Here is an 11,477-nt window from a genome sequence, read left to right on the forward strand (position 1 = left end):
AATTCGAACCCAAAGGCCTCCAAATCGATGGTCAAAGTGGTTGACTTTGACTTTGACCAAGAATTTAAATTTTCGAAAAGACATACTTTATGTTTTTCGACGTCCTGATTCCGATTCTGTAATCCGTTTGGCCAAATTCAAACCCGAAATCCTCCAAATTGATAGTCAAACCCTGAAAATGCTTATATACTTAAGAATTTTAGCTTTGAACAATTAAGTAAGATTTGGAGCTGATAAATTATTATTGTTTGAAGGTACAAGAGACTCTCCGAGTCATTCGACAGCTCGACCCAGCTCTTCTAGATCAATTAAACCACGTGTGCCAGTATTCACCCGTAAGACCCGTAAATTTTATGATTTTAGAGATTTATTTATGTTACCCATAAGTAATATAGTGTTATTATAAAATAGGTTTGAAAACTGTAGCAGAGCATGGTGAAACCAGCAATCAGTAGATCTACTATTTGAACCTATTATCGAGGTGTGTTCCCTAATTATTACTGAACTGTTTTATTGGTTTTAATATGAGGTACACTGAGTTATTTGGTTACTGTTTTATTGATGCACCAATTTAATGTGATGATTTATGGAATTTGTGTCACGATGCAATTGAACTTTTGGATTGAATTACAATAGTATAGCTCTGATCAAGCTAATAAATAGAATGAGCCTAATGTGACTCTTGGGGCCCCAAGATACATTAGGTTGGCTTCCCTTGCTGTGTGCTTAGGGTAAGCTATATGGACTTGGACTTACGGGCTTAAGGATACAAGCTATAAAGCTTATCCTTAGGTTGGCTTTCTTTTTGCTGTGTGCTTAGAGTAAGTTATATGGAAAATAGTTTTGGAAATTACTGATGGTATACAAGAAAAGAGTTTAAACTATGATTTTCAAAAGTTAAACTCTTTTATGAATTTATGAGATTTACTGGACTATGATTTGTTTAATGTACCTATTGTGATTTTAAGGTAATATTGGGACACACTGAGCCTAGCTCACCTTTCGAAAATATTTTTCCCCCTTTCAGATACTGTTGGTTAGATACATCGGTTCGAGCACTTGGAGGATCAACATATCTCTTGAAGTATATCTGATTGTAATGTTTTATCTTGCTAGTTGACTTTATTTTGGTGACATGGACCTTATTTTAAAGTATCGTATTTTAGGATGATGACACTTTTGCTATTACTGTTCGGTTTATTGTGATTTTGATTTTGAAGACATGTTTTAAATTAATTTATTACTTATTGGTATTATATTTACAAGTTGGGTTTTGATGGTATAATTTATTTCATGACATTTATAATGTGATTTTACATTGATTGAATAACGGTTTCAAAAAATGTCTTTAAGAATCATAATATGATTCACTAGACTTAGTCGAAACGCATAGGCCGAGTCTAGGGGGTTACAAGGAGTATCAAGAATGTTGTGTTTCCATGAGGATTAGCATTGTTTATATACTCCTCCAAATCCATTAGGACCAAACATGTCGATTCCCTGATGATTTGCAATGTGTCCTTCAACAGGATTGATATTCCAACCTTCTGTAGGAATATCACTGGATCCTTGTGCAGACCTGACATGTTGCACTTCCGAAGAATCGACAGGTATTCTTGTGCAAGATTGACAGTGTCTTCATATGTAAGATTCACAGGATTGATATTGTATTCTTCAACAGAATTAGAATTGTATCCTTATAAAGGATTGAGATTGTATCCTGGTGTTGGAACTATATATCGTATTGGGAACAACGTATCCTCCACACATCATATTTGCATCGAACGCCATAATGTTGTAATTAGGATTCACCCCTTCGCCTGATGAATTTCCTATATAAACAGCTGGAAACTCCCATTCAGAAAGAATATCAAGCTTATGCGCTTCCACATTCTTCATCATTGATCTATGTTATTTTAGTTGGGAGAAAATTAGCGCTAAACCAAGTTGTGTTCGAGTCACTTCCTCTATCCCGATAAGTTATCTTAGAGGCTAAAAGTACGGGCGGATTTAAAAACATCTTTTAGGGTGAACATATATATACCAACAACATAAATTTTCGTATAGATTGAACACAAATAAAATTTCAGGGGAGCACTATTAGTAAAATAAATAACTAAGTACAAAAAATTCAGATTTCAGGATGAACATTTTTTTTATTAATTAGGATGGACACTTGCTCACCTTAAAATACATTTGCATTCGCCATGGAGTAAAAGGACTGTCTCGAATGTATTGTTACTTAACTAAATTCGAATTGAACAAGCTCTTAGAACTCCTCTATTATAATTACCATCAACCCCTCCATACTCGTACTTCTCCTACGTACCATCGAACCTAATAGATACCAAACCATTATCAAAATCTTGAAAAGATGACGATGATGTTGGTTATAGGTTTATTTATAGAGTTGGGGTTTAAATTGGGAAAGAGATTAGGAAATTTGGAAATTTAGGTTTGATCTAAATATTTCAGATGAAAGTTAAATTTAATGAGTTATTTTGAATTAGGATTTAATCCATAAAATGTATATAAGTTTTGGGATTTAGCTTTATTATATTAAGTTACGTCACTATTCTCATTAAGTCGTTAGTAAAAATTAACGATTAGTGATTAAAATAGAAACAAAGTATATTGCTAAATATGTTTTAAAAAAAAATTGAGATACAAAAATAAAATCACGAGAATAGATACAATATCAAATAGGTAGTTTATTCAATTTAAAAATAAATAATTTTTTTAGTAAAATAAAAATATGAAGTAAAAAAAAGGAAAAACAACATAAATAAAACCTAATTAGCTATGTTACATTAAAAGAAAAATACCAACTTCTCATAAAGTTTCTTTTTAATGATTCAACTTTGGATTTTTGTGCCCAAAAAAAAATGTGTTATGACTTATGCCTCAATGGGGTTTCAGCAACTGCCAAGAACAGCATACGTGCAATTTAATATGGCGAATTTAAATTTATTTCTAATATTATTTTAGAAATATATATTTTCAAGATATAAAGTTTTTTTTGAATATAAGAATATGCCCGCCCTGAAATTCGGATTTTTTATGTTAGTTGTCCACTTTATTGGAAGGGTCCACCCTGAAATTTTATTTGTGTCCGTCCCATATGAAAATTTTCTATCATTAAAACATATGTACTCACCTTAAAAAAAATTCTAGATACGCCAGTGAAATATAGATAAGAAAGAAATAAATGAAAGAAAAAGAAAGAAAGAAATGTTTGAATGAACATCAAATCTTGTCCTCCAAATCTTTAAAGAACAAATCTAGAAGATCAAGAGTATCATTATTCTGAGGGTTGGAATTGCATCCTCCTCCAGATCCAAGAATATTATTTTCATGAAGATCATTATTGTGTATTCCTCCAAATCCATGAGGACCAGGCATGTCGGTTCCCTCAGGGTTTGTATTTTATCCTTCAACAGGATTGATATAGCGTCCTTCTGTAGGATTATCATTGTATTCTTGTGCAGACCCGACATTGTTCACTTCAAAAGGATCAACAATGTATTCTTCTACCGGATCAAAATTGTCTTCATATGTAGGATTCACAGGATTGATATATAATCCTTCTGTAAGATTATATTGTGCAGACTCGACGTTGTGCACTTCGAAAGGATAAACAATGTATTCTTCTACAAGATCAACATTGTCTTCATTTGTAGGATTCACAGGATCGATATTGTATTCTTCTACAAGATTAACATTGTATCCTTCCAAAGGATTGAGATTATATCCTGGAGTTGGAACAACCTATCTCCCCCCGATCATATCTGCATCGAAAACCATATTGTTGTTATTTGTGTAGTAATCAGGATTCACCCCTTGGCCCGACCAATTCCCAATGTAAAACTGTTGGGGGCTCGCATTCAGAGCAGCCAGCTTCTGCTCTTCAACATCCTTTTGCAACTTCTCCATGGATGATTTTAGTTCAAGGAGTTGTGATAGGTCAAGGTCTTCAATCTTTTGCTGCTGGTTTTCGCTCGACATCACTTTAAGCTCTTTGCCACGTTCCTTTGAAGCTTCTAACTGGATCGTCGCCTGTTACAAGTCACTCATGAACAATACATACATATAATCTCGTTTGATAAAATAAATCCAACAATGAAGAGATATAACCAAACCTGTGTAAGCTCCATGTTGAGCTGACGGATATTAGCTTTACCGTGAGCCTCGACGAGCAACGACGTTCCCGAAGTATCCGGCGGGTTGCAATTGAGATAACGATCAATGACAGTGTCAACCGTGGGGTTGCCAAAAGAAAACGCCTTTTTGGACGGGAAGAAGATAACAGTGGCGAGCTCGGCACCACAAAGGGTGCTCTGATTTCACTCGCCTTTTTGAACAGACCAGCCTTTCGCTTCGAGAAGGAGACTAGGAGATGGGTTTCGTTCTTCATCTTCTTCATTTCAACTCTTTGTCGGCCTAGAGTCTTCTTCTCCATGTCTGAAAGCACCTAAAGAGTAAAAACCAGTAGAGTGATGAGGTATTCTGTGAATAGGATATGTGATTAACCTGATGAAAATATTGAGTCTTTATACAGAGATTGATAAATAAGTTTAAAACACTTTTACCTGTACATATTTATTATGCTTAGGTTTTATTTAGTGTATTCATTTGTTTGAATTTAATTAGTTGCTAGTTTTAAACCTATACAGTAAAAACAATAAAAATGTAATGCTGCCTGTCAATTCTAATTGGTCGTTACAAATTTTAATGAAAGTGTAAATTTTAATTATTCAACTCTGGATTTCAAAAAGTCAGAATTGAGCCATACATGGGAATATCATAATTTCAGCAATAGCCAAGAACAATATATATATATATGTATTTAAAATGGTGAATTTAAATTTATGTCTGAGATTATTTTAGAATATTATATATAATATTTTTATTCGAACATAATAATATGTATATTGTATGTTGAGATATGCTTGAATCTCTGTGAAATCAAGATAATATAGAAATAAAGGGGAAACAAAAGAAAGAAAGAAAATACTCGAATGAATTGATCAAATCTAATCTAGGGTATATGTTATTTTAATAGAGTGAGTGAGTGATTATAAAATATTATATGTTCAGAATTTTCTTAATCGATTAACAATGCACATATACACCGTATACACAACTATTCAAATATGGGTCCTCTAAAGGGGAACAACATTACATTTTACCACTAAAGTCATCCAGTTTCCATGTGTAGATTTTTTAACGGTTGCAATATTTAGTATCCAAAAGTAACCTAATGCTTACAGTTTCAGAGAAATAGTGAACTAATTATTGAAATACGAAGAACCGTTGAAGTTAACTAATTTTTAAAATACTAAAAACCGTCAAAGTTAACTAATTTGTTCCTTCATAATATTTCTTCAACGGTTTCTATTAATTAACAAATTAAAGCCGTACTTGTAGAATCTAGTGCGGCTTCCTTTTATTTTTTTCTTATTAAAACAAAAAAATAAATATTTTCAATAGTGCTTTTTCAACAATAGAAACTATGGAATTGGAAGAGGGGAACTCATTTTTATTTTTTGTGTAAAATATGAATATAAAAAAAATCACATCTGATATAACATATTATAGGAATGGTATTCCAACCTTCTGTAGGATCATCACTACATCCTTGTGCAGACCTGACATTGTACAGTTACGAATAATCGACAATGTATTTCTGTGCAAGATTGACAGTGTCTTCACCTGTAAAATTCACAAGATGGATATTGTATTCTTCAGCAGGATTGATATTGTATCCTGGTGTTGGAACTATTTGTGTTGTACTTGGATGGGATTCATACGATAATTGTACTAGAGGAAAATCCATTGATGATGGAACGTGTATGTAACGAATTAGGTCAAGTTCCACATATATGGTCTCAAGTCAAAATTGAACCATGCATACAACTTTTTTTTTGTCTACTTTAAAGGGCATAATACAAGAAAGAAAAGCTTTATGAATTATGATCAAACAATGGTGATTACTAGAAATGGCTAATGGGCAACCTAGTTGTAGAGACAGGCGTATCAACAGGAAACTACCGGATTTGCAGTGAGAGATCTTTCAACTGTTGGATGTCCACTTTCGATGGAGCTCTAGTGAGGGCACACTGCGCGGTGGTTGTCTTTGGGAAAGCAATGACATCTCTGATAGAACTTGCATCTGCTAACAACATAACCAATCGATCCAAACCATAAGCGATTCCCCCTGCAAAAAATACGAGAAAATAGATAAAATATCAGATGAACTCTTATTCCAGATAGAAAAAAAGTTTGTTTTGTGGCCTAGGCGTGTCATACCATGTGGAGGAGCACCCATGTCTAAAGCTTCCAGAAGATAGCCAAACTTATCTTCAGCCTGTAAATAACATAGAACCAAATTTATTAGGACAATAAGAGAATTTGACAACTCAAACAAAGCAGTATCTTTGCTTTTCTAGGATCTAGAAGCATTCTGGTTCCGTATATGATTTTTAGTTTCTTTTTAGGACAGTATATATAGGATCAGACAATCAAATTGACACGAGCTAGATAACAGAATCATCCACTAACTTGGTTTTCTTGGCCGCAATGATAAAGGCAATAGGCCAATAGCAAGACGTGTAATGGACACGACTTCCCCGGTTACATGGTGCAAACGATATCCATAGATTTATAAATTCTTGAGTAGATTAAGGTTCTTCTCACCTGTTCAGGAGAGATGCCAATTGTTTCCAGTACTTTCTGTTGGACCTCGCGTTTATAAATTCTTAAACTTCCTCCACCAATCTGACAATGCAAGAGGCAATGATGCATTCAATTATAGAACGGTCGACCAAATCTTACCCTTTAAAGTTTATAGAAAGCACATAATATAAATACCTCGACTCCATTGTAAACCATGTCATAAGCTAGGGCACGTGCAGAAGAAAGATCTTCCATATCTTCAGGGTTTGGTGCAGTAAATGGATGATGCAAGGGCTACAATATAAGTAAATTTTCAACAACAGGCAGGTGAAAGCCGTAAATGATGTATACAAAAAAATAAAACTTCCATCCATATATACATATATATTATTATATTAATTTAGCAATCTAAAACTTCCATACAAATTACTTTAACAAGCTAAAGCTTTCACCAAATTACGTGTAAGCACATATGTGAACAAAAAGAAAATAAAGAAATAATCAAATCTAAAATTTGAATATATACTCGTATTTTGATACAACAAAGAAAACTTACAATACCAAGGAAAACTAAATCTAAAACTTCAGCTACTCCCTTAATTCCTCGAAAATGACAGAATCTCACACTGTTAAACTACGATAGGGATGTTACAAGTACAAAGGGAACTATATATCACACAAAAAAGGCAAATTCTTTCAGGAATATATATATATATATATATATATATATATCAATTATTTCAATAAAATTACCAAAAAATAGCAAGAGCATGACACGGACCTCAAATCTTTGCTCTGAATCATTCCACTCGAACATTGGGAAATCAGTCACCCACAAAATTGAATGCTTATACTGCATTTCAGATTTGAAGCAAATGCTTAATTTTAGAAAAGAAAAAAATAATAAGCAACAAATATGTATTTCAGATAGAAGCCTGCTCAGGAACTTACATAGTCAACCAAACCCAGTTCATGGGCCATGAATACCCTAAGTCGATCCAAGGTTCTATTAACCGATGTATGATGACCAACTGCAAACAAGATCAGATCACCTGGTCCTGCAGAGCATTTTCTCAAGAATTCTTCTCTGTTCTCTGGACACAAACTAGATACTAGAGCAGGAATTCCTTCGATCTCCCCTAAAGGAATAATAAAACCATCAGACCAGGTTTACAAATAGCAACTCAACTTTTCAAAGGGGTGCATATGAACTAGATAGAGAATATTACTATTTACCATCATCCAAGACCTTAAGGAAGGGTAAACCCTTTGCTCCAGACTTGATTGCCTCATTATAAACATCACCTTTCTTAAGAGCTGTGTTTGAAAACCTTTTAGCGCATGAAGGCACACATAATGTTTTGATAATTCCCCCATTTTTTAATGTATCTGCAAAGAGCCTGAAGGGAGAGTCTATGAAGACATTAGATACCTACAGCTTCAACAAGAGGCAACAAATTAGCAAATATTAGACAATGTACATCAGCAAAAAGTAGACAGTGTGTGCCAAGTGTAAGAGTGACCAATGATCATTACATTTTTCAACTCAAGATCAAATCTGATATCTGGACGATCAGAACCATAACGATCCATTGCCTCAGCATATGTTAGTCTTGGGAAAGGGTTAGGTAATTGGATGCCATTAATCTCTAGAAAGAGCTGCATCAAATATGAGATTAAAATGATTTGAAATTCTTGTAAATGCATAAAGTACTTCAAATGTTTGATATGGTGAGAGCAATCACCTTCGGTCCTTTATCTACATTCAATTTAAAAAGGCAGAGTGCCAAAAGGTCTTCTGATGAATGCCTTGAGTGTCTACCTAGAAAATCAATTAGCAAACCTAGCTTGATTAACTAGTGGGCCATTGGGCAGTGTAGATGATGCCAAGCCAATTCAAAGGCCCACAAGCTGAGCCATCAAGCTTACCTCAAGCCTGAGCTGAAGGCGGGCAGCCTAGTATTTAGTTAAACTTGAATATTTTAATTACCAACCCCACCCCAACAGATACTTATGAACAGCTCCTCCTGAAAGATATTTTGGAGCTAGGACAAATCATTTTAGCATATAGGTCCCAATTCACAAACCTTTCTAATTAAGTCTTCGTTAAGTTTAAGCATGTCCTCCAACGGAGTAAAAGCCAATTCCATATCTAGTTGTGTGAACTCAGGCTGTCTGTCTGCTCTCAGATCTTCATCTCTAAAACATCTGGAGCGAAAAATGGAAAAAGGAAAAGAATTTATATCCTGGTTATACTCCAGAAGAGTCTCGCAATAACTAGTGTTACCCTAATTCTTAGCAGAAATTGGATATTGTAACCCCTACCCCATTTTTTCCTAACAAACATAGGAGAAATCAAACCGAGTCCAAGAACAGAACAGGCTCATCTTGACTCTCATCATGCAAATTGAGAAAAGGTTAAAAATTTGTTTGAGTAAATTAGTCTTTCCAAAACAAAACTAAAATTGCAGAAAGCTTATCAAGATAGGAGAAACGGAGAAGAAGTAAAAAACTTACCTTGCTATTTGATAGTATTTATCAAAACCGGAAACCATTAACATTTGCTTGAAAAGCTGCGGACTTTGAGGCAAAGCATAGAATGTTCCTGACTTCAAAATATACATTAGAGTGAATCAAACCTGTTTCATTGTCCCAAATCCCAATAATATAAGTGATGATTGATGAAGACTTGAAAATTTAACACTTGTTGACTGAATAACCACCAGTTAGGATGCAAAAAACTCCTCCATCATAAAAGTTGTTTCATGCAGTCTTAAAGAATTTAATAGCAGCTGGATCACTAATACCTGGATTCTTGAGGGAACCAAATAATCCCGAGCACCTTCTGGAGTAGATCTAGAGAGCATTGGAGTTTCAATCTACCTTGTAACCATGAAAAGGTCAGAAGCAAAACGGAGACTGAGCATGAACCACCATAAAATAACTAAAGAAATAACAATTACTATATTAAAACAATCTTCATAGGGTTACACCTCCACAAACTTATGTACATCCTCTAGGTACCGTCGAATGAGTTTCACCACTTTATGACGCAGCATCATGTTGAAATGCATTTGTTGTCGACGTAAATCAAGGTATCGGTATCTATGAAACAGGTATTCCAACAATAAACATCAACTCAAAGTCCCAAATATATCATAAGGAAAACCATTTGCAGTAAACTGAATTGCTAGATATAATTAAAAAAATAAAAGCAAAAGACCCAAAAACATATCATAAGGAAAACATTTGCGGTAAACTGAATTGATTGATATAATTAAAGAAGTAAAAGCAAAAGACCCAAAAAGAGACTGTAAAACTAAGCTAATCAGGTAATCAGGAACAATGTAGCTCATTCTCTATCCCTTCATATGATAAGACAATATCAGGTTTATAAGCAAACAATGTGCATAGCTTTTTTGACAAATTGAAGTAAGATACAAGTTGGCCACCTTAAACGGATTTCTTCCTTAACAAAATCATTTGAATCATCCGCGCTAGTAACCAAAAATGGAAGCTTTGATCTCACAGCATTCAATATCTGAACATGCTCGGCAGCGACCTGGCAGACATAATTTACACCGAATTAAAGATATAATAATAAAGAATGAATAAGCTCAAATACAGTAATACGCCTCTATTGAGCCGGTTTTCATCAGTAATGGGAATGAAAAGCATAGACTCAAATAGAGTAAATATACCTCTATGGAGCCAGTTTTCATTTTCGTATTAACAGACTCACTGGGCCGAGACCGGACAACACCACCGACAGCAACAACATACTCAACCCTCAAATCTTTAATAGCATCATGAGCATCAGGAAACTCACCCGGAAGCGACGTAATCTATAATTCAAAAACAAACAAAAGCATCATTCCAAAAAGGAAAAATAACCCAACTTTACAATTTCGTTTATAGGAAAGTTTGCAAATGAATACCTGGACGATGCCAGTGTGGTCTCTGAGATTAAAAAAGGTGAGGCCACCATGGACCCGGTGGAGAGCTACCCACCCGCAAAGTCGGACCCGAGAACCCACATCTTGATTTGATAAGCCACCACAGAGAGCGGTGCGGGAGACCCAACGGAGAGAGTCGGTGAGAGGGGATATGGGGTTGGGAGTTTCGGAGGAAACGGAAGGAGGAGGCGATTGAAAAGTGGAAGCTGAAACAGAGGAAAGGGTTCGACTTCGACGGTTACTGCGAAGTGATTTTGGGAGTATAACGGAAGGGAAAACAGAGAGAGGTCTGGCGCGAAAGGAGAGGAGAAGGAAGGATTTGAGAAGCAGAGACATTGTTCCGAGGTTTTTGAGAGAAGGGGATTTCAGCAACGTTGCTCATACGCACAACACAGGGTTTAATGGATTGGGTGCTCGCCTGCGCAGTACGTGGCTTCTATATTGGTTACATTTAGTAAGGATAAACTACAAATTTAATCATTCAAGTTTTGTTTCACTCTTATTTTAGTTATTAAAAATTTTAAAATATATTTTAATCACTCAATTTTAACATTGTATTGTTTTTATCACTCACCATTAAATGATAAAAAATGTATCGACATGAGAGATGGTACAATGATACACCAAAATAATATTATTTTTCACTTCTTACAAAAGCTAAATTTAAACCAAAATAATATCATTTTGAATCTATACAAGAAAAGATTTTCCTTTTTATTTTCCTCTTTTTCTTTTTGTCATCTTAATATTAGGTTAAGCCTATTCAAATTTTAGGCATCATGTTGTACATCGTCTTAGTTGTCGTTGGTTGTCGTCATCGACCGAAAAGTCTCAAAAAAATTCATT

The 11,477-nt window shown here is 34.6% G+C and overlaps 2 protein-coding genes across 2 annotated transcripts; both read right to left on the reverse strand.

The window, feature by feature from the left end:
• Positions 1 to 3,426: 3,426 nt before the first annotated feature.
• LOC120134256 (agamous-like MADS-box protein AGL62) lies at positions 3,427 to 4,459 on the reverse strand. Its single transcript, XM_039150719.1, has 3 exons — positions 4,181 to 4,459; positions 3,838 to 4,056; positions 3,427 to 3,768 (listed from the first exon to the last, which is right to left on the reverse strand). The coding sequence occupies exons 1-3, from the start codon at positions 4,457 to 4,459 to the stop codon at positions 3,427 to 3,429; spliced, it is 840 nt and encodes a 279-aa protein (XP_039006650.1).
• A 1,392-nt stretch (positions 4,460 to 5,851) lies between these two features.
• LOC120134011 (aspartate--tRNA ligase, chloroplastic/mitochondrial-like) lies at positions 5,852 to 11,039 on the reverse strand. The gene is made up of 15 exons (XM_039150491.1): positions 10,614 to 11,039; positions 10,377 to 10,520; positions 10,128 to 10,237; positions 9,669 to 9,780; positions 9,483 to 9,554; positions 9,193 to 9,284; positions 8,763 to 8,883; positions 8,212 to 8,334; positions 7,912 to 8,107; positions 7,627 to 7,814; positions 7,457 to 7,528; positions 6,871 to 6,969; positions 6,697 to 6,777; positions 6,310 to 6,367; positions 5,852 to 6,217 (listed from the first exon to the last, which is right to left on the reverse strand). Exons 1-15 carry the CDS (start codon positions 10,965 to 10,967, stop codon positions 6,048 to 6,050), a joined length of 1,992 nt encoding a protein of 663 aa, XP_039006422.1. The 5' UTR covers positions 10,968 to 11,039; the 3' UTR covers positions 5,852 to 6,047.
• Between the last annotated feature and the right edge of the window lie 438 nt (positions 11,040 to 11,477).

This window comes from Hibiscus syriacus, unplaced genomic scaffold (assembly GCF_006381635.1).
Source record: "Hibiscus syriacus cultivar Baekdansim isolate YM2019G1 unplaced genomic scaffold, ASM638163v2 tig00110597_pilon, whole genome shotgun sequence".
NCBI lineage: Eukaryota > Viridiplantae > Streptophyta > Magnoliopsida > Malvales > Malvaceae > Hibiscus > Hibiscus syriacus.